This window comes from Lates calcarifer, linkage group LG4 (assembly GCF_001640805.2).
Source record: "Lates calcarifer isolate ASB-BC8 linkage group LG4, TLL_Latcal_v3, whole genome shotgun sequence".
Lineage (NCBI taxonomy): Eukaryota > Metazoa > Chordata > Actinopteri > Centropomidae > Lates > Lates calcarifer.
The window spans coordinates 7,446,254-7,470,716 of record NC_066836.1 but is presented as its reverse complement, the minus strand read 5'-3'; the positions used below and the strand labels follow the sequence as shown (position 1 = coordinate 7,470,716).

At 40.2% G+C, this 24,463-nt stretch overlaps 1 protein-coding gene across 1 annotated transcript; it reads right to left on the bottom strand.

The window, feature by feature from the left end:
- Window positions 1-9,956: 9,956 nt before the first annotated feature.
- ap1m1 (adaptor related protein complex 1 subunit mu 1) lies at window positions 9,957-22,464 on the bottom strand. Its single transcript, XM_018677888.2, has 12 exons — window positions 22,262-22,464; window positions 21,259-21,415; window positions 21,062-21,129; window positions 20,828-20,958; window positions 20,121-20,268; window positions 19,770-19,896; window positions 19,335-19,477; window positions 17,809-17,880; window positions 17,324-17,482; window positions 16,886-17,011; window positions 11,202-11,277; window positions 9,957-10,788 (listed from the first exon to the last, which is right to left on the bottom strand). The coding sequence occupies exons 1-12, from the start codon at window positions 22,301-22,303 to the stop codon at window positions 10,766-10,768; spliced, it is 1,272 nt and encodes a 423-aa protein (XP_018533404.1). The 5' UTR covers window positions 22,304-22,464; the 3' UTR covers window positions 9,957-10,765.
- Between the last annotated feature and the right edge of the window lie 1,999 nt (window positions 22,465-24,463).

The window sequence follows — 24,463 nt, the reverse complement described above, 5'->3', positions numbered from 1 at the left end:
TTCTCTCTTCCTCCATTTCCTGTCAGATCTCTCACTGTCTACTATCATTACGTTACAATTACACTTTGTTTTTCTTCATTCATGTTTTGCCCATTGTTCTTGGAGCACAAGAGAGGTTTTCAAAATGGTCCCTGGTTGCAATTTGTGTGACAATATGCAGCCTTGCCTTCCCGTCTTCCTCTCCTCCTACAGTATTTCCTTTAGAATTTCTCACTGTCCATACAGTGAAGGCAAAAAGTGTCAAAAATACCCAAAAATGAATAAATAAAGTCACATTATCATTGCATGTTAATACAGCTTTGAGCAAGGACTATTAGGGAAACCCTTGTTGGCGCATTCAGCAACCGTTTTGTGCAAGAGGGGACTACATTTACATGATCATTTTCACAACATGCATGTTTGCCCATTGGCTTTTGGACTTTCTTGAGTACATGAGCAAGAACAAAATGGTCCACGCTCACAGCTCTAATGTGATATGACAATGATAGATCTTTGAAGACTAGAATTTTTTGATTTTCCTATCTTATTAAGAGAAGTAGAAACCAGCACCTGGAAGTTAGAAAATCAATCACAAAGCTAATGGCATGTTTGGAAGTGCTTTTAGTAATGGCAAGTATTGGCAACCACATGTGAAGATGATTGGACAATAAATAATAAAACCACAGGTCCTTTACTATGTTCACATGTAAACGTCCCTTTACTCGCACATTTCTCGGGTGATAGCTCATGTTGTCGGATGACAATGAAGTAGGATTTCCTGTGTAGCTGACAGAAGACATCAGTATGCTGCCCTTAGCTGTGACTAAGCCACGTCCTGTCAGGTAGAACAGCAGTAGGCAGGTGATTTTGATGATTTTTTAAGTCATAATTTCCTTTCAATTTGTTTCGAACAATACCAACACTGTTACGGATGAACGCGTGGTGAAATGTTGGTAAAACAATAAGTTGAGCATGAAGATACAAGGAAGCACATCCTATTGTGACAGTGCCACATAAAACAAAAATAGCTGTGAAAAATTTCCATGCTGCTGAAATGGTAGAAGGGAAACAGTATTTTGCAAATACTTCCTGCTCTCACACTTGGAGCCACAGTCTTTGATTGAGACTTGTAATTTATCACTTGAGTGCCCTATGATGTCCTGTGGGCATGAGAGTAAATTGCCCCTCTGTGTAGATGTTGAGATAGTGATCACAGCCTCAGCTTTGGTGTGCTGACTGATGGCAGCTGATGCTTTTCAGACAGTTGTGAGCACTGAGAGTCAAGAAGTCAATTAACCTGGGTTGAAAAGGTCATTTTAAGAGGGCCTTTTCCGCTGTGAGATATTTAGATTTCTGTTTCTTTCTCACTTTCAATGTGTTTATAGATAGAAAATAATTTCACAACAACAAACAGATAATAGATAGCATGGCCTCCACTTTCTACACCGCCTTTTTATTCTGTTGGGAGCATGTATACTTTAAGTTGTAGTAATTTTCTTGTTTTTGAAATTAGGGATTACAGATGTCATCATTGTGATTAAGCAAGACAGAGTTTACAGCCAGGCTCTGTGGGGCTGTCAGTAGGAACAGTGGTGCTTTGAGCTAAATGTTAACATTGGCAAGCTAATATGCTAGCAATGGCAAAGTTACATGCTGATGTTTGGTATGTATAATGTTTACTATGTTCACAATCTTCATTTAGAGTGTTAGCATGCTAACATTTGCTAATTAGCCGTAAACAGATATTATACTTGAAGGTTATGGGAATGCTGTTAGCTTTGCAGTTTTATGCTCAGAAACCAAATTGGACAGAACTAAAACTTTGACCTGATGATGGCGCTGTATGGAAAATTGAGGGATCACCAAAGTTATTACAATTCAACCTGAAGGAAGCATGAATGTCTGTAAAATGTTTAATGACATTTCACACAAAACCACAAATGCGAATCTTATGGCGATGCAAGAGGAAAATGTTTTGTTAATTTCAAAATAAGACTTTAGTTCTCTTACTAGAGTTTAAAGAGCTTAACAAAAGCACTCAAGCAGTTAATGAACATTTGTACCAGTCATTTTTTCCATTGTGAAACACAGTTACTAGAAGATCATTAATCTGACACAGTGAGGCAGTAATCTCTGTAATTGCTCTGGGGTGGGTGAAGGTTGTCTCCCTGTCTGCACACCTCATACCATATTTACAGTTTAAACAGCGTAGGAGGCAGCAGGCAGCAGCCACACCTCTTAATATACAGTAGTTACTACATCAGACTGTGATATGAGGACATGCTGTGTTTGCTGAAAGGCTGAAGAAAGAAGCATCAGTTAATCAGTTAAGTATGTCTAAGATTAACAATGAGCGTCGTTCTTAACATGTGCATTTATTTTGGGAGACCAGATGTGTGCAATTTACATCATAAGATGTTAGTCTTTCAATGTAAAAGCTGTGGGACGTTTGAATTCTTCTTCTTTCTGTCTTATGCAGAAGCACACACTAAGCTAACCACGTGTGCAACCACCCTACCCCAAATCATAAATAGGGGGAGCTTTTAAAGCGCTCTGGAGAGACCCCATCATTGTGCCACTGAAATATATACCCATCAAACAAGCTATTTCTGGTCTCAGCTTCTTGATGTGGTTGAGCTTCTATTTTTGCCTTGCCCTTGAATTTTAACTGAATGATATTGTATACCCTGACCATACTCCAATTGCAAATTATATGAGGGGGAATCATCTGCAGATAGGATGAATCACAGTAGGTTATCGTAACCAGCACAAAGTCAAGCACAAGTCGTACTGAATGCGTCTTCAAACCCCTGTCCCGAGGATGCATCCCAAAGGTTTATTTTTACTCAGTTGTGAATGGTTATGGCAGCAAACCGCCATATGGCTGTAAGATTGAGTGGTCTTGGTGGAAAATGGGGACGGAAATTATAGAGGGAGAGAACTGGTGTCACACAGGCCTTTCATTCCTCCTCTTCTCCATGGGCCGATTGGGTAAATACACAAGGTCTCTGTGGGACTGGGAAACGGTAACTGGTCGGGTTTGTGAGGACACTGGTCGCAAGAATCACCTGCTTTTACAACAGGACAGCTTTTATTTGAACAGTAAAGCCAGAGAGTTGTCAGGTAGGCCTGCTCTGTTTCAGCAGCATCCTACTTCACACTGACATCCAGTTCAAGGTCACATTATTTCACAAAACTCCAACAGGGCAGATTTCGTGTTGTGGACATGAATAATGTGAAGGATTGTGTGACAGGCAGCACCACAGATGTTCATGTGCATGTCGTGTGTAAAGGTTTGTTTTCGAACTCAACAAAGCACAAGTTTAAATAACAGTGGAAGCAACTAAAACTAAGAAAATTATGAACAGGGTTTGGTTAGATTTAAGTTTAGGAGCAGTGTTACATTCAAAAAGAACTGAAAATGAAAACTTCTCTTGAAGTAAAATTCACAGTCTGACAGATTTGAAGTCAAATCCTCCTAAACTCCACTGTTTTGATGTATCTCTGTATGTCTCCTTCATGTAATCCTTTTGTGTTGGAGCAAGAAGTATCTGTCTGACTTTTCCTGCATGGACAGAATTTTAATTCTTAATTTAATTCTTGTTTCAAAACATTTCATAAGACAAAGTTTTGTGTGACCTAATATTATTTATTAGCTGAAACAGACACGTTAGCTGTTACATTTCCACACCTGTGAGCCACTAAGCATTTTTTTCCACTGGATCATCCGCGGCACAGCTGGAGCAATTTGCCCGTTGAGTGTTTTGATTATGAGCTCCGCAGCAGTAGTTGTTATGGCAGGACGAAGCAGCTCATTCACTTTCCTCTGCCCAAACTGTCACTGTGCATCAGGTTTCGGAGCAATTCAGTGATTTAAAGTTGCTTATGACTGTGCCCTTTGATGTCGAGCATGTTGTACATGGCTTGATAGCCTTGGAGAGTTTGTTGTGGCGCGGGACATGCTGTACTTTATGCATGTGTTTACTTTGCTGCTGTCTATCCAGAGCCCTTTTCAAAGAGCTAGTATAAACAGCAGTCCAAGCAGATTCAAAATGAGACCCAATGTTTAATCCAAAAACTGTTTAACCTCAGTAGGCAGGGCTGTCCTCAAACGTGAGCTCATTGATTCAACTGTAATTACCGGTACTCTTTGAGTTCAGCCATTGTCAACTGTTAATCTTAAGTGGAGTTGCCGTAAGGGGACAATGAAGCCCCGCTGCAAAACGTCTAGCGAGTGACACTGATGTCAAACACATGTTTCCCCCCGCAGCCCAACAGAAATAGACAAGCCTATTTAGAGGACTGGTTTGCATGCAGGCTCCAAGGACTGATGTTTGCAATCTGGGAGCCACAGCGGGTTTTTACATGATCAGTAATTCAAAAAGTGGTCGGCCAAAGAATTCATCTTGTGCCTCTTTGTTTTGCTGTTGCCATGCACTTGTGCTAAAATATCATTTGGTGCAACTGGCCGGCATTAAGACAGCAGAAAGTATGTCGGACGCTGTCCAAGGCCTATCAAATGTCCAGAGGAGCGAGAGAAGGGAAAACACAAATATTTTCAGTAGCAGGGAGCGAAACCAAAAGGCGCTCTGGTGGACAATCAGAGTGAATTAGGGGGTTTCTGATGAACGTGTCAATGTTTATTACAGCTGTTACAGTCCAGATAATATCCAGATGTAGATTCGGTAGACTGGTAGCTGGTTAAAATAGTAGTGACGGATGGCGAGCAGAGGTCTGTCCACTGTGGCACTGCTGAGGATCTGCAATTGTCATTACCCAGAGTGCAAGGTGTCTTTGTGCTCCTGATGCACTTGTCTTTCTTTATCCGAGTATAAAACAAGAACAGAAGGTTACTGAAAGCTCCTACAAGCCTTTGAACTTACATCTAACAGCCAGGTGTCCTGCGCTTTCTCAAAGAGGACAGACAAGGATTTTACCCTCTATTGTGCCACAAGAAAAGACTTCTCAATTACCAAGCTGCCTCAAGCAACATTTATTTTGGCGGTTTTGTTCAGTGACAGAAAAGAGTGAAAGACTTCTGTCTCTGTAATAAAACAAACTATGCCCAGTGCTATGTGAACACACTAAGTGTTTCTTCTCTCTTTATGTAGTTGATAAAGGAAGACATATTTTTTACAAGACAACTTCCTTCTCAAACAAGCTGGACACAAATTTGTTTTAGGGAGGTTGTTTACTTTTCAAGACCAGTGCCATCACTGACATTAGTAAAAAACATTATTCAAACTGCCCTTTAGATATACAGAACTGTCATTATATGTATGTGTGTGTGTATGTGTACATGCTGAAAAACTACCAGCGGGCATAATTAAGATGCCATACCTCTTGTCTTTTATTTTCAGTTTGGATAAAGGTAAAAGGAGGACACGTTTACTAACTGACAAAACAAACAGAGCTCCACTGACAGTGAGCTCTTTTGTTTTGGATGCCACAACAGTATCCGGGGTAGTTTTCCAGGAATATAAGCAGCAGAACTGTGAGAGTCAGGCTGAAAAAAAAAGAAATGAAGTCAGACTTCCTGTCATTGTCACTGAGTTTGCTCTGTATAGCATAGTGTATATGAGTACTGTCTGAGGTTAGAGTCTTTGTTTCTAAACATATCTATGAGTGATTCATGAAATAGCTGAAGCTGTGTCTGATAAAAGATTTTCCCACAGGCAGACAGGATGAAATATTTATGTGAAAACTAAACTTTTTTTAGCTTGTGACACCTTTAAATGATGTAATGTTTACTTGTGACCCTTCACATGTGATGGCTGCAGTGTGGACACGAGTTCTGAGCAGCTGAAAATCAGTTACATCATTTTCTTTTTTCTTTGATTTGTCTTATTTTGAAGGATTTTCAGCTGCGCTACTCCAGTGGTGGTCTGTCACTCAGTCACTCAGCCCACCACCGCTACTTTGGTCCAGACTGAAATATCTCCACAACTATTTGATGGATAGCCATAAAATGTTGTACAGACATTCACTGTATCCAGAGGATAATTCATACTGATTTTAGTAATGAATTGATTTTCCTCTAGTGCTGTCATAAAGTCTGATTTTTTATCTGTCCACTTGTTTATCTCTGCTCTACTTAACATGAGCATGTCACTGTGAGCATGTTAGCATGCTAACATTAGCATTTAGCTCAGAGCACTGCGGTGCAGAAACACAGCCTCACAGAGCTGCGTGTGCATCTGTAGACTCTTAAGTCTTCTTAGAGGCCCGAAGAGGGAAGAGTAACCAGAACTTAACCAAGAAAAAAGGCAGAATATGAGAAAAGCAGAGGAAAATAAACTATTTTCTGTAACAGTTCTTCTCTCTTCCTTTTAATCATCTGGTGACCAGCCCCCTGATATATCTGAGGACCTTCCTCTCGAGGGTGGTCCCCAGATATATCAGGGTATATATTTAGGGACCACCCACTCTCTTGGGGGGGTTGGATACACTGCTCAAGTAGTCTGTAATAATATGATCTGTACATTATAAAATGAGTGGGGTTGTACATGCTTTACTGTACTTGCTGATCTTTCAGACTTTGAACTGTGCTGCTGATGAGTCAGTTTCCAAGGCAAAGACAAAGCAAAAGACTTGTCGCCTAAGATCTTTTAATGGGAAGTAAACATAGCAACTTTGCCAAATGTTTATCCTGATGTGCACTTTGACCAAGTGATACTACAAGTAAGTGACCCAGTGTGCAGGCTCTGAAGAGGCAGTAATGACCTATTGTCACGTACTATGCTCGGCTGTCTCAGAACGCTATCTGTCAGCAATGTGTGGGCTGGAGACACTGTGAGATTACAACAGTGTCTCAAGGCCAGTATGGTTGAACACTCAGCTATATGCTCCTTAAACCAATATTGTTCTAAAGTCTACACAGGAGGATGGAAATTTCTCTCCACTTGAGGAATACCCTGCTGTAAAGCCAGCCCGGACCACACACTGAGCTCCTGGCGTTTTTCAACCAGTGTAACAAGTATTTCAGTCGTTTCTGTGGGAGGAAGTCCCTCTCATTCTGCAGCTTCACCTATAGTGAAATACCTTTTCTCCAGTTACTGTGTCAAGGTGACTCACAACGATTTGTATTTCACAACTGAGGGTGACAGACATCACAGAAATGATTACAGGGGCACTGTGCATGCCTGAGAGGGGAACGACCTGTCTTGACGTCATGCAGTGATCATAGTCCTGATGTGACACATGAGGATTTCCCTCTGTTGCTAGGCACCGGGGTTCCGTGTGTGGATAAACACGGGGTTCCTCGTGGCACACCTGTTTGAAGTTGACACTGCCACGCTGTCAGACCTCTACCTGTTGCTTCATGACACACTTAAGTAACCATAGTTATTTTCCATTGCCTGTAAGGAATCTGCTATAAAATCAGTGACAACAGTGTAACGTCGGCATGGCAACCAAATAATCACCTGATGGGAAAGGTGAAGCTTCTCTTCACTTATTAGTCTAGTTATGCGCTGTAGGCATGAGAAGTTTCTCTTTTTATTTTCTTTAGGACTAGATCAAAGCTAAAATTATGCAGTTATATAACCCTGCGGTTAATGCAAATATCACAGGGTTACATTTATATCCTTGATGTTGCTGCAATGCTCGTACAGATCCAAACACAATTATTATAATTAACACCATTATCCAAAGTATGAATTGTAAATTCAAACTTGTCATTTTAAATGCCACCCCCCCCCATTGACACGCATTGACAATAAGCATGTGACCATTCTTTTAACCTTTTAAGATACACGGCTTTGGCCTTGGGAAAGCTACTTAGCTACTTGTTTTAGTCTGTGACTCAATCTTCACTCAACCTTGACAAAATATATATTATTTCAAAGCTCAAAGTCTCCTGATTCTGTCCATGCTAAGTATTTTAGCATCCTCACATCACTGGAACGGCTGTTGACTGAATTGGTTCAGATTTCTGGCCATGGCTCCTGCATACCTTACATTCCCTTTTTTATTTGGTTAAAATTAGCTCCAGCAATAAAAAAAACTGCTTACACATTAAGGCATCTGTAATGATATCTAATGACTGCTTTTACTTCAGTAACATTTTGAATGCAGAACTAACTTGTGACAGTGTATATTAATATAGGTGTATTGCTTCTTTTACTTGATGAGGATCTCAATGCCTCTGCTTTAAATGATACTTATTCTTTGAAATGAGGAGCTTATGTATTTGAGAAATGTTATGCTAACTCCGCGGTTAATCTTGGATAAGAGAGTTTATGTTTGTGTTAAATATTTGTGAACACAGGAGAAGATACTCGTGTTTTGCTACAACCAAGCCTTCTGTAAGCCGTCGACATGAGGTATATGTCAGGGCTCCCCTGAATTTGCCTCATGAATGCAACCTTCTAATCATGTGCCAAATATTATATTCACATGCTCTGCCAAGTATCACAGAGACTGTTCCCCAGTGAGGGAGCTCTACCAACGACTTGTGCTGCAGGAATTTTCTGACTTGGAGTTAGAGATGATGAGATAAATGTAGCAATGTAAAGTGGTGCCGGTGGTGCAGCAGCCTGTTGCAGCAGCTCCGTAGTGTGTTTTTGCGTTTGTGTGTTTTTCTTCAACTTTTTCTTGACTTTTTCATCTCTTAGTGCGTCTCTTTAGTGTGTTTATAATCACCAGACGTACAGTCTGCTTTCTGTAATATTAATGGTGCAATATTTTGTTTATTTTCACACATGTAATATCTTGTATGTCTCTTGGCACATAGCGGCACACATGCAATATCTTTTGTAATATTCTGTAATATTGTGTATATACTGTATGGCTCTTGTTTTTCTTTCTCTTGATTTCACTTGTCCCTTTTAATTTTTATTTAATTGCTGCTGTAACAAAGTAATTTCCTGTCAAGGATCAATAAAGTACTATTCTATTCTGTTCTATTCTAGTTGTGATAGGTATGAATAAACAAGCTTGTAATAATGTCCGTGTTGTGGAATGTGTAACAAGAGCCTTGCAAGCCCAGGCAGTCTAGGAGGGCAATGTAGATGAGATAAAAGTAATCTGGTCTGAGTAGGAGTTATTATGAGTCTCATACCTGTCATTCAGATCATGTTGGATAGGACATGTTCACGTGGTAAACTGCAAGCTTAATACGGGTGCTGCAGAAACCTCAATAGTTCCCTAAAACAAAATAAAATTGCCAAGTTGCCAAGTGTGACATTATCTAACATCAGGTGTTTTGGATAGAGGCAGATTGACACTAAACTTGATCTCGATGGCTATCGAGAAGATCGAAAGCTAAACGCAGCACCTAAGAAAGTGAATCAAATAATTTTCCCAGACAAGGCACACCTGCTGTGTAGGTGTTACTAGAAAAACAGGTGCTTCCAAGGAGAAGACAATTGATACGAGTCCAACATGTGACGAGAAATCAAGTTCAAAACTGCCATTTCAGGTCATAGTGACATGGAGTCACAGCCCTCAGCACCTGTCTCAGACTGACTCACATGAATTAAGAGTATCACAGTCTCCTTACAAGACAAACTTAAGGAATGACCTCATGCAGGACCACTGCAGTCTGACTTGGCACGAACAATAGCTCGTCTGTGTTAGTCCATCCTACGTTTTTTTTTTCTTCTTTTTTTCTCTAGCATGTCTGTGACCGCTGACCACAGCTTGAGTCACATCCTTCCCAGCTCTCCTGCATGTTTACGGAGTGCTGGCTTTCAGTTGCCTATGATATCACAGGGCCCTGGGTATTAAGAGTCGCACTGTTTGAAAATACCTCCAGGATGGGATGGAAAGAACCGTCCAGGGTTAGCTACCACCACAACCCTGATACAGGAAACAACCCCCACTCCCCTCTCTCTCTCCGTCTCTACAGAGCTTTCCACTACATTCAGCATTCCTCACTGGTTTTGTCGGACAGGTGCCTGCAGATGATACCATAACAGCTCACTGTGATGGCTGCAGTGACATCACATGAGAAATGACGCAAGCGGACCATGGAACAGTTTTCTCTAAATAGACATTTAATGATTTAAAATAGTGTGGTTACAGACAGGGAAAGGGGGAAACAGGTGTTGGGGTTGGAAAAGGAGGGCTTTTTCAACTGGTATTCTGTTTACCGTGCAACTTAAACTCACCGCACTTGTAAAGCTGAATGTCAGGAGAGTCTAACTGATGGATAAAAAGCACAACAGCAAGGCAGGAAGGCATTGCTCTGACATGTTTCCAATGTGAAGGTGATAATACAAAATGAAAGCTTTACTTAATTTACAGTTATCAAACTAATAACACTGAATCGAAATTTCATTAACACGTAACAAATATATACAGACAATCAACAAATAGGAATTGTGGCAGAACAAAGCAGCTTCATGTAAAAAATATCATACTCAGACTGACCGGTGAGTGTGTTAATGACCTGTGTGGAGGTGATTTACAGTAACTTTAAATGAGAATTGTAACATCTGTTCTCAAGCCATTTGACCCACTGTCATAGATTGTGTACAACTCTGCACCGTATCGGTTGGATGTAAACATTACTCCTGCTTTCCTTGGCCTTGCTCACATTCAGAGCCACACATTAGTAAAACGTAATCACTTTTTTCTTTAAACCTTGCCTAACCGAAGACGCCATCTAATATTTGCATTGATCAAAAATGAATATCAAAAAAAAAAAAAAAGAAAACAAAAGTTGATACTGACAGTCCTCTGGTCTCATGAGTGACACCTGCCATTGATAGCACATTAGCGGCTCGACTCCGCCCTCCCCCTCCTCTGATTTCCACCTGCCTACTGCCGGCTGAAGCGCTGCCTACTGGGTCCGGAGCTGGTAATCTGAGGAGGAAATGAACAAGACTTAATCAAATGGACGAAGAAAAGGGGGAATCAGGGAGAAATCGAGTGGAGGCAGCTGATGCTGTCCACCCAGAATGAATGGAATACAAAGGAAATGAGATGAGGATGTTTGGCAATTAGTGGCAACATTAGGAAAAAGACCCAACATGTGCAACATTGGTAATCTCAGTGTGAAGATCAGGGAAGCTCAACAAAAAAAGAAAAGAAAGTTCACTTTCTCACATTTCACAGGACGTTGCCACATTGCCTCATGTTCTAGACTGTATTCCCTTTTCATAGAACTGCATCAGTATAAGGTTAGTTCCCATCACATTGCACCGCATTGCCCAACTGTTGCCTAATACCTGCACATATGGGCACTCTACACAAGTACCACTGAACTCTTAACCCACCTCCATTTTGGGTGATGTAGCGCACCCACGGCAAGGCCTGATATCCACTCTTCTCAATGATCTTCAGGTAACGCACCTGTCGAGAGAAAGCAAAGACAACAAATTGATATGAGCGTGACTGATAGAAGAAAAACAAGTGTAACTGGCACGAAATCAGTCATTTGCAGGTTTGCACTACGGCAGACGATGATGTAAGTTTCTGGTTAAGCAACACAACAAGACACTGGCTGGATGGCAAAACCACCTAAAAGCCCTTTTCATCTACTGTTTAAACAGCTTATCCTGTGCAGGGTTGCAGTTGTCTTAACACATACAAAACAAAACTATAGGCATCTTCACACCTATAGGAAACTGGGAAATGTAGAGCCGACACCTCACGCAGGTTTAGGGCTCTAAATCCTCTTTGGACTGTGGAAACCCAAACAGGTGAGAACACAAGCACACAAGCCAGCTGTGTCCAAATGTCATACTACATACTACTCCTGAACAATATCTTAATATAGTGTGACTTCACACTGGAAAAAAGTGAAATGCCAAAAATTGTCAGTTTGTCACAATTGCAATGCACAAGGAAATCAAAGTCAAAGTCAAACAAGTCTTCAGCACTTCTCCCTGAACTCAGGAGTATTGTATTGTATCATTTACTTTTAGCAGGAAACGTAAAGTATGTTTACTGCTCGTGTACTAACTACAAAAGTACAGAATTGGGACATAACCATTATTTCTGATCATAGCTAAATACACTTCTTCTGTGTCTGTGATCATAGCTCCGTAGAGCAGGACTGGTTTAAAACATTTCTAGGAATGTTTCGATACTGTAATTTGCTGTGACTCTGGGTCAACGCAGGAATCTATTATACTCAACGCAAACTGACTGCAGTTGCTGGTGTCTGCAACAGAGCGAGCTTACAAACTTCTCAGAGCCACCCTGCATGCCTACAGGTGTCGAGTATCTCACACCGAAAAGAGTTTCAGTGGAATGCTCCTTTAAGCTTGTGGCGAGCTGATAGTTGTAGTAAGAGTAGTGGTGTTGATGAGGAAGCAGTAGTATGAGTCACACTGAGAAGAGGGAAGCAGCTACAGAACAGCTTTCAAGGGACACACAAAGTCAATTTACATAACTGTATTTTTCAAGGCCTGGGAGGAAAAAAATGCACATCAGCATAATCAAAACTCAACTTTCACAAGCCATTAACCGATATTTCACCAGACCTGTGTTACCACAGAGCTGAATTTCGAGAAGAGACTTTAAAAATACCCTGCTGCCATCCTGACCATCACTCAATGTGACTGCACACAGTTTTTCCCAGGCAGGTGGGCGACAAACTTTAAAAAAAAGTTGACAATGTGTCCATGTTGGTATTGAGAACTTCTCTGTGGAATGTCAATTTATCTTGTAGTGGCAATATGTATCTGTCACAAATAGACATATCCTTCATGCTTCAGTGGGCTTCTGCAGCAATACCTTTGACACAAACTTTTCCATTTCATTTTTTAAAAAGCTTATTTGTGCTCACGCTATTAGCAGGGATGAAAATGCAGCCATTTTAAAGGCTGACACGACCCCTCTCTGGGAGATGTCACCATGCCATGTCTCCATCACGGTTCTGGTTCCCAGCTGAAAGCGGGACGGAGACAGACAGGGCAGGAATTTGTGGGTCGAGTGGCGGCAGGCCTTTGGTAAGGCCTCGGTACTGTCCGCCTTGTTATTACCTTCCACTACACAGTGAGGTCAGAGAGGGAGAGAGGGAGAGAGGGAGAGAGAGCGCCGAGGCCACCAGACACATGACGACAAAACACATAGACACGGGATCACCGAGTCTGCCGGCACAGCACTTCTCCCTGAACCCAGGAGCCAAACATGCAGTCGGCCTGACCGTGGGTACGTAGTCAGCAAAATGGCATCAAAAGCCATCCTCCCGCAAAATATCATTATGGCTTGTAAGATGAGAAGGGGAAAGGAAGATGTTTGTTGTATCTCGTTTGGTAAGTACAGACTACATGTGTGGTCTGGATTTATCAGGCTTTTGGTCGAAGCTATGGCCCAAGAAGCATCTGCCAACTTGTTTGGGTGCTCTCAACATCACCTAAAGAGGGGAGATTTGAAAATGCGACTACAGCTCTGCTCTTACTGCCACTCGGCCAAAGTGTGGGGTTACTCCACTTCTAGTTAAATTTATAAGGTGCAGTTACGTGCATCATACACACTTCACATGTGTGCTCCCCTACACTTAGTGGTAGAGTTAAGTGGAACTTTCTCATGCTTTGATATTTACATGCATCTAATTAAACTTCACAGCCTCTTCTCACACGTAGAGAGTGGGGTTATTGGCTGCATTAGAGTGTGAGACCAAGTCTGCTGTTAGCCTGTAATAAGGGAAAGGTTACAGGCTTGACACAAAAGTCTGATGGGAATATGGCTCTTAATAGGTTGCTCTGGGTGCACCACAGTGTGACTGCTGAGAAAATTTTTGGAGTTTTTGGTCACTGAAGAGGAGCCGTTCTTCATTATTTGACAGACAGTTATGCTGTGAGAGGCTTCAACAACTTGGAAACTGGTGAACTTAAATCCCCATGTGTGAGACATGCCAGTGAAAAACATCATTATAATATATTATAATATGTCTCTTGACTTCTCAAACTAGGCTATGACTTGATTTTCTGCAAATCAAGGTTAAAGCTTAACCCTAAACATTATGAGACATCACATCTTATTGAAAAATTAGTTATACTTCATTCACCCAGACTGAGTCATCTCTAGCACTCAGTTAAATTAAGTTAGGCCCAAAAAGTCCACAGGGTGCTCTGTGGTTTTCAGAACCCGACCTATTCAGGTGGCCTACTTCCAGGAAGTTACAAAGTTAACGAACGAAAAATCATTCTTGACATTTGGCCTGTTCGTGGTGAAGTTTCATAGGTTTCACCATATTCTATTTTTGATTTAGTTACTGAACAGACTGAATGTAAATGAGAATCTCAACTAGTCTGATGACTTTGTGCTATGTACTGTGCAAACTTAGATTTTTTTCAGTGAAAATACTACTACTACTACTACTACTACTACTACTACTACTACTAAGGGGCGATGCTGCTAATTATTCAGAAAAGCCAAATTAAAGTTGTAGATGTTGACCATCTCTCCCAGATCACTGGGGGCAATGACTCCTGATTGTAGTGAACAGGAAGTAATCTGTTTCCCCATGTTTGGATACAAGTCAGAAGTGGTTTGTAGAAAAACCACAAAAAGATGATCCATCATGTGCTACTGCACCAAAACACAGATGAGCAAGTCTGATCTAGATCTGCCAAGATTCAGCTGGATATTATATGACTCAAATGTTGTTTTGTTGAGTATTAAACATTGTATTGGTCAATTTTTATACACATATTTTGTTCACTTTCTTATTTTTGTAAACTGTACTTTTGTCATTAATGGACACCTTCACAGTTTAGTAGTGGCTTATAGCTAAAAATAAAATGTGTGGTTAGTTTTCTTCTTGGTCCCCAGTGTGACTAAGAACTTTTTTTTTGGGTGGGACTACTACAGGATAAAAAAATGTTTTTTTTTTTTCAAATCTTAATTTCATAAATGTTTTTAGCTTTTAACATAGGACAAGAGTGCATCCCACAGATATGCAAAGCCACTCCACACCTGCCTTTGTCGCTGCACTATGATTTAATACACTTGCTTTTATTCAAGCATCTGTTCGTTTATGGATTGGCAAAGATTTGAAAGGAAGGAACGAAAATGAGATAATTTCTTTCAGCTGCCAAATTACCTTGGAAAATGGCAAGCATTCTTATACTGCTATAACCACCCTAATTACAAGTATCATATATTTCAATTAAACTGGGTTTGAGCGCCTTGTTTCCGAGTGGGCAGCACAATGTCATACAACTTAATCATGTTTTATTGACTATCACAGGAAATGTGGAGAAGCTGGAAAATATGACCTCTTAGCTCTTTTAATGAGAGTCATACGGAAACCAGTATTAAAAGTTAAGAAGTAAATAAGAGTGTGTTAGCAAGAGAATCAGGCCTCTGCCAGTAGCAAATAATCGACTTTAAGTTCATCATAGAGCTTAGTGTAATGGTTGCTGTCACAGTAGGTTTTGAAGTTCATACACAAATTGAACACTTGTACCATTAGATGAATTCATAACTGTTCAGTGAACAAACATAGAAACTGGACTACTAGAGTGCCTGTACCTGGGTAATATTATTTTATGCTCCATCTTAAATGTTTGGATTCAGGAACTAATGATTATTTACAAAAGTCTATGACAAAGATGTAGCTGCTTGCTACATTTTGCACTGACTGTGTTCACCACATAATAGGAACTGATTATTTGCAATAACAATATTGAAACTCTTTGAGGGAATTGGTGGGGAGGAGGTTGACCATATCCACAGATGTGAAAGCTGATAGATATGCTTTCAAAGTGAACACTGTGTGAGGTTCATGTATAAAATCTACAGAGAATGAACAAAAAGCACTATTTTTCTTGAGCCATGTAATCCATCATTTGAAAATCTTTTCATTTAAAGAAACAGCCTTCTTGTTTATGTAAGGCAGTGGCACTGATATTTGGAGCTCTTTTCCTGGAAAACCAGTTTTTAAATGAATGCAGTAGTATTTTACAACTTCTGGTTAAAACATCACTTAATCTCCGACAATATGTCAACTGAAGAGATCTAGATTTAGATAATAAAGCTTAGTGTCAACTGAGGTCTGGTTAATGTAAAACTGATGTGTAATTATGTAAATGTACCTGTGGAAAACACTTTCTTTCCTTTAGGGCAATAATATGATATTTTCAAATGGAGTTTGTCAAGTTGCCATTGTTTCCTCACATCAGGACATGGGAAAACTTAATTTTGTGTTGCTGTGGTGCTACACGTATAATCACAGGACAACTGTGATTATACAGTATGTGCTGCACATCTGTGTAAGTCTGTGGTCAGCAAGAGTTTTCATTTAGACACGAAGGAAAAACATTAGCTTCTCTCTCAGTTTCATGTGAATCGCAATCAAAACCCAATGAATCTACTTACCTGTAACTAAGAATGACATTTTCTATCACTGTGATTAACATAAAGGCAAAGGGTCAAGTTCAAGTTGATGAGCAGTTGCTCTCTGGTTTGTTCAACAGTAGAAATTTTCTCTGCCACAAAAAGAGTCTACGTCTGAAAGTGCTGCCTTACTGCCCCCTCTGGCCAACACAGGGGATACATGAATTGTTTGAATTCCTGCTGTGGAGAGAGAGGACAAATGAGGGACCCTGCTTCGTGCCATAAATTCTAAATTTGTGATGACAGAGAAACAACTGAGAACCACAAGATATTTGGACTATGCGTGCATGTGCACTGAATGATAATCCAACAGCAGGTGCAAAGAAACTGCAGCATTTGTTTGAATCTTCTCCCAGACAGTTTACTACACAGGAATGATAAACACACTCTAACCAACTATAAACAGATTTAGTGAATGTTCCGGTGATAAACGCCTTATTTTTATTAAAACCCAGACCTAATTCCTCCCATCTCTCCATGGGGAGGTATGTTTCAACTTATTATAGCTCTATCTATGTGCTGCTGCAAGTGGCTTTAACAAATTATTCATGGAATTGGTTGCAGATACTGTTAAACAGTCGTCATGAGTGTATGTGTGCACTGGACATACCTGGATGCCTGAGGTGGTGAAGTATGGGATCTCAAACTTGACACTGATTGGTGGCTTCCCCTCCTTGTCTTCAGCCTCTACACTTGGCAGACCAAAGTGGGCTCGCATTAAATACTCTTTTCCACCCTGTGACAAGTCACAACATATACTGTTTAAGACTACACCAAAACACAGGAACAACCTCTTGTGTTTTAACACTTAAAGGGACAGCATGACATTATAAAGAATCACTGAAGGTACTCTAGCAGCTTAGCATGGTTTCAGAGAGGAATAGTAACAACACCATAAAGTTTGTATTACCGCTACATAAATAACAAATGCAGAAATATTGAGTCAGGCGAAGAAAATAAGCAAACTGCAGCCCAGAAACCAAATGTAAGATTACATAGTCATTTGTAACCGTGTGTATGATAGTCATGAGTCACGCTTTCTGCTCACAGGGAAAGACTTGATTGACCAAACAATCTCGCTGTTCTCAGGCACCCACTTCACGCTGCCCACTGTGGTCTTGAATTTGGGTGAGTCAGCGTCCGTTGGCACAGGAATGTGGATCTCCACGTTGTTGGCTGTGGAACGCCTTTTGAACTGACTCTTCGCCTAAGACGAGAAACAAGCAGGTCAAGTTTAACACCATGTCCCGCCTACACGGCACATTAAAGCAGGACTTAAAGATGTCTCGCATAAGTATTATATAATTAGGTTTAGTCATGCATGACAACAAGATACACAACATTAACCATCCCTGAAAACCATCACACACTGTGCTGTGCCTGTGGACATTCCCTAAGTCAGTCTGAACTGCATCGCAGGCCAGTCACGTGTTACTCTACTTCTTTCTAACTGTGGGATGCAGGTAAGACAACAGCAACAATGCTGCTACAAATGACATGGCAGCTGGTGTGCCAGCTGAAAAAGTGACCAACCTTAATCATGTACTCGATCCGACTGTGGGAATGCTTCTCAATAACCGACTCAATCCAGATCAAGGGCTTCACCTTAGACATAATAACAACAACAGGACATATGTTACCTATAAATTCATTTTAAACAGGTTCCATCACATTTAACAAACATGACAGTAAAAAAGTAACATATGACACAGTCACCACCTAGTGGATAGCAGGTATTACTACAACAAAAACCAACATTAAAAGATGAAAAGTAGGACAAATATTTGCTTTGATTCCTCTCTCAACAACAAAAACAACTAATAGTCCTGTACTCATAGCTGCTTTGTGTGGAGCCAGTGTTGAGCGCTCTCAATGTTCTAGGGAAGAGCACATATTGCAACACATTGTGTAATTATGCAACATGCATCTTGGAGTATCCACCCAAAATATATACAGTTTATAAGACGACAAATATTAGATTTTTTTAAAACTCATACTGATATTGATAATAGGTAGTTTAGCTGCTAATGCTCTTTTTGAAGTAAACAACAACTTTATCTTTGGGCACTACATGTTCAAATGTGGTCAGTAATTTCGGAAGTCTGTACAAATTTGAGATTTATTTGAGGGAGTTCCTTGTAGCTATAACTGGAAAGACCTCTGCTCCACTGTACTACTTCCCTCGCAGGCTTACTGGCAAGACCCGGTTGTGAAACATTTATTCAGAATTTGAGCCTTGTATAAACCTGCTTAACCCGGAGTGACTGCCTAAAACCAATTGTATTACTTGTTATATACATGATTTTTCCACTTCCATTCATGACTACTTGTACTGGTTGTGGTCTGGTCAACGATGCCGAAAGATCTGGTTAGGCCAAGATCCCATCTATTTCATTTTTTCCAAGGAGTTTTTGTGCATAAATATTAATTTAATGTATCAACTATGCCTTTCAAGAAATGGTCTTATAAACATCTTTGCTCGATACAGTTTTGAAAATGTCAGCCAGAAACCAGAGGGAAAGTGGCTGCCAGGAGTAACAAGAGTTTTTCCTGGTGGGCTCCTACCATATGGCCATGAGTCATGATCAAAGACTGTGTACTGTAGCATATGGACATGATTCAGCTGCTTTTACCACAATTATTTAGAGCACTGAATGAGCAGTATGTCCAGAGGAGTCATTTTGGCAACAACTCACTGATTCTGCAGCTGTATTCCTCAATATTGTTTTACTTTATTTTTCCATTTTCCTCAATGTTGTGACAGTATTTGGTCATTAAAATCTTTATGTGAGAGGTACTAGAATAAATCATCCTCAGAAAGGGCTTTGGGATTTGGTTCTGATTGAAGTGAAGGTTTGCATATGTTATGAACTCGACCAGGGAAATTTAATCTGTTCCCAATTTTCATTCTGACTAAATTACCATTTCTTTAAAATACACCTGAAGGCTTTAACTAAACTTAAATAACTTAGTGCGTAGCGGTTATTTCAGACCCTCTGGTTTGGGGTCAGTCTCTTAAACTACCTATATTGTTGCAGTTTTTAACCCACAGTACTCACATGAGTGTTGAGGCGGTAGGACATGAGCTCAAACTCTCCATCGGGAGGAATGAAGGAGATGGTGCGGTCGTTCTCAAAGCGAGACAGACGGACACACTGGTGAAACTTGACATCCTCCAGCTCTACCGATTTACTCTTCCCACCTACATGAGAACACAAAACAGATCATTTTAAAATGATAAAAATACCATAAGGCACACGAACTACTTGCATTTGCAAATAACTTTCTGATCGGTATGAGGTAACAGACAGATGTGGTGTATGACACAGGACAATATAGTGAGTAGCAGGAAGAGTGGTCTGAGCTGTCACTCTTGCGTACTTTGAAAGACTAATATATCATCGTCACAATTTATTCCATTATGCAGCTCCTCTGAACACTCAAATCATCTGTGAGCACAAGTGGAAAAAAATCTGTTACGAGAGGGAACTCACGTCCAGTGTTTTCAAACAGGACCTTGTCATTAAGGCCCAGTCGCAGCTCAGGCATTCCAGATAGGAAGACACGCATCTTGATGGAGCCGACGATCTCACTACGTAGAACATTACCATTGGCACTGACCTGAAAAACAGAGGGAATGAAAATGTGAGTAGGTGTCAGAAGGACAGAGAAACCTATCAAAGAAAAGTGTTAGTCACTTAAAGAAATCACAGCACAGAAAACACAACAATATCAGCTGCTGTGACATTCTGAGTGTGTTGTGACGCACACAGGGAGGAAGTTTACGAACACTGTGACTGGCATTCCTCAAGCAACACAGTGCTTCTAAAACAAGGAGTTCCTACCAGGAGGTTGACTGACTCAATGACGTCCAGGAAGACCTCATTCTTCCTGTACTTGATGCCCTCTGACCTCCAGGAGACAGCATTGGTGACTGTGGCGGGGGGTCGAGGTGCACCAGTGTCTAGCTTGTGACCCTCCTGGGTTATGTATCTGAGAGACAAAAATGTAAACACTAAGGCAAAGCTGAGAAAAGGGGAAATCAACTGTCTGCGGTGGTGAGTTCCCAGAAAGCACCAAAGAAGAACAGAGATTGTCATGGTTATAAGGGAGGAATGTCTGACTTATTACGGTAGTCAGAGAACACTGGGGAAATCCAGAGTTTGCTTGGTGCACTAACCACAGTCCTACAAGTTTAAACGGTCATTTACAGTTCATCTGGTGAGGAAAGTAAGCAACTTTTGACTTGCAGATATATAGAAATGACAGGGCAATACCACAAAGCAATCTGTCAACTGCTATAAAACAATCAAAAACTTGTCTTTCAAAAGTGAACTGACACAGTTGGCTACACTACAAATTGATTATAAGGAAAAAGACAGAAACACATTCAGTTTAATCTCTTGAAAAAGAGCTTTTTGGGCATATTATAGACTAAACAATCAACATATAATTCAAAGGTGAATCAAGAATGACAGCATTCATTGGTTGCATGTCTAATGAACGTACATTTAGATAACTGCAGTGAGTCTGTGGCTAAGACGATACTCACTCTTGCAGAATCTTGCTGTCAGTGGTCTGAGGATAGCCAAAGTCCATCAGCTCATCCATCAGCTCATAAATGATGACAAAGTTATCTCTGATGCTCTCTTCCTCCAATTCCTTGAAATACTCTGAAAAAACCTGAAGAAAATGGAGGCTGTTTTATAAACCTGTTTGTCAATATACAAAATAAGGCTTTGTTAGTGTTGTTTATTATCTGAAACTGCTACAGACAAAATCTTACCTGAACTATTTTGTACAAGAAGGAGAAGACCAGCGAGACGCTAGCATTTTTCTTGGATGTTGCAACCACTGATATGATGTTAAGAATTTGAACTAAAAGAGTTTACAATCTAAAAAAAACAAGCACAAAAAACATATAACAGTAAGTGTTGAGGAGTTTCTTGGGTACAATTACCATGCAGTTAACAAAAAGGATACAGTAGAGGTTATTGTGTTTGATCCACATGAAACGGACACCCCCGTGGGCCAGGATTGGAGAGAGCGTCCCCTCCTCTTCTTTGTCCATCAGAAGGGTCATGAAGTGCTCAATCTCTGACATGTCCACATCTCCCCGGTAATTTCGGCACACCAGGACCTGAAAGGAATGAACAGTATTGGTGCAGCTTGTAATATTATTGTTACTGCATCTTAGCAATAGCTGTAATACTGTTGGTAGGGCTGAAAACCAGAGGACTATCATAGATGTATTGTAATGACATAGCTATTAAAATGTAAGCAAACTGATCTGTAGGGGATAAAGTTACCAATATAACCAAAATAAATTGTATTTTCATGAGTTTCGCCCTGATATATTCTGTGTACAAATGAAGGGGGCACCAAATATAGGCATACACCTTGACAACATATAATGAAATGTTAACTAATAGAGGTTCACTCTATTGTTTAGCATATCATCAAGGAACTGCGTCAGTGATGCACTGTTTACCAAATCAGTCTCCACTACAACAGATCTGTGGGCGGTAGCTACAAACAGTGGCTAAACTGGATGTCAATGCATCTCGATTATTAACTTTTACGCCGAATTTACCAAAAGATGTCCACAACTGAAAATATGCTGTATGTATATGATGCAGAGTACGGGAAGTGTTGCATAAAGGCAAGAACACGTAGGAGTGAATAATTTTGAAGGGAGCTTTGGCGACCTCTTCACAGTCACAGCTGCTAACAGCTGGTCACCTGTCTGTTACTCAGCGGCCTGATATTTTTTCACTTTTACCCAATATTTGAAAACGATCTCCTTGTTTAAGTGCAACACATTATCTTAAATCACAAGCCAAAACCTTAGCATAGCATATCAGCTCGTGCCGATGCGTTAGTCGCCCTGCTGCGGATTAAAGCCACATCATAATCTGTCAATGAAGAATGTGTTCGCTAGGCTAACGTTAGCTTAGCAACGTATCGGTGTGCTCCGTTATCTTACCTTTCCTTTTAAATCCAAGACATATACAGCACTGGCAGACATCTTGAACTAATTTGCACGAGCTTAGTTCAGCTCGTTTTAAACACCTTACTGATACTGTTTAATATTAAGTACTTCTGAGCTGAATTCAAAGAACAGACATTTATTCATAATACTACAAAGAGGAAAATGACCCTTCCCTTTTTTGTTACACCAGCTCTCTAACGAGCGCCCCCTAGGGTCCAGGAGGAACCGGTACAGGAGACAGAGACCCGCATTAAAGTGATAGTTCTGTATAAATGCTTGATACTTTCACATTAGAGATAGAGTTGCTTGAAAGAAGATAGAGCTTGCACAATTAAGGCTTGTTCAGAGCAAAATAATTCATAATGAGCTAGATAAGGGTAGTGTGTCCTGAGTAATTCACTGTTAAAGAAGAGGAAGAGTTGTGCACAACAGCACAAAGATGTTGGATGTGCTAAGGCAGAGCATCAAATGCAAATATAATATTTTGGAGTATCATCTTTGACTATGCATTATGTCATTCTCCCCTGTGTGTTTTCCCACACTCACACTCAGCATGTGCCCGAGGCGCTCTGCAGACTCACTGAGTTTTAAATTACATTCCTGATCAAAAATGTCAAATAACATCAACGCCAGTAGGTTGGAGTAGATGAAATCACCATCAAATGTTAAGTACGTTCACTTTCTTGCCTTCCAATTTATCACCTGTTTTCATTTACAGTATGCAATTATACCAGATAGAAACTAAATTGTTGTCTCAAGTCTCAACTCGCTTCTGCTGACATGGAAAAAAAGATTCTTTACAGACTCATCTAAATGTCTACGTTCAGTTTCACATTTACAATATTGCTACATGTGTAATATAATAAAGCTTGTGCTGTAAAATGTTCTGATGTTATGAATTTGGATACTAAACACGTGAAATGCACAGATCAGAGGGAGATACACAAAGACAGATGGAACAACAACTCTTTGCATTTCTGCAACATTTTCAAACAATCTTAAATGTTCTCATTGTTTCTGACTTGTTATAATCTCCTTCTTTCTGTCACCAACTATATTTTTGTCCTGTAGCTTCCTCTACTGGAGGAATAGGTGATCTACACTAGATAAGTTCACTCCTCTTGCCACATGATGATCTCCACAAGATAGCACCATTTTCAGCTGTTTACAGCTCATACTGCAATAGTGAGTATTAGTGGCTCAAAATTAAAAATGAAATTATATATTTGATGAATAATCATGATTGATACAGACAACAACAAATTGTCAAATAAGTTAATAATCCAAACCGAGTTGAATTAAGAAATGTTATTTCAGCATTCTCATTCGTTTGTTAAAGTTCCCTCTCATTATGGAATTCTTCATCCTAGAATGTCCTTTTTTAAAACATAGTTTCTTCCTGTAACTTTTTCATTGCTTTATATAGCTTTTCAATGCTGTGTTGTCAGTAGTAGCAGCACCCTCATCCTTTGGCTAATCACATGCCCAAAGCTGGCTCGGATACTATTGAGTCAAGTTACACTGAACAACACAAGTATGTTTAAACATCTAATTTCAAGACCATGGACTTTTCCTCAAGATTTTGTGAGGTTGAGTACTGATATGTGGTGATATGGCCTGGCTTGCATTCAGTGTTCCACCTCATCCCTACAGCATTTGATGGGGTTCAAGTCAGGCCTCTGTGCAGGTCTGTCACATTCTTAGTTCATAGACCAGAGTCACACAAACAATGTGCCAAACAGCATGTGGATGTGGTGTCAGCATACCTTTGGCCATCTGGTGCAGCTAATAACAGAATCTCACTTATCTCTCTATAACCAACTATTCATCATGAATTTCTGTTGTGTTGTTCAGCAGTGCCAATTGTGTGTCAATCTGAGATTTCCATTTATGAAAGTTAAACTTCATAAATGCTGATGTGGCCCTGATTCCAGTCGATATACTTTATACTAACTTATTTACTTACTCTATACTTAAACCTAATGGCAGCTAAGCAACAAATACTGACTTCATCAGAGGTGAAAAGACTCCTGAAACATAAGTAGAAGCATCGCTGCTTCATTTATCTAAAAATATACCTCTTATTAATATGTCAGTGTATTCTAATACACAAAGCTACTGGACTAATTATTGAGTTGGTACTGGCTTAGCATTAAAATAACTGAGGCCCAAAAGCCGGCTTGAGTACACTAAGTC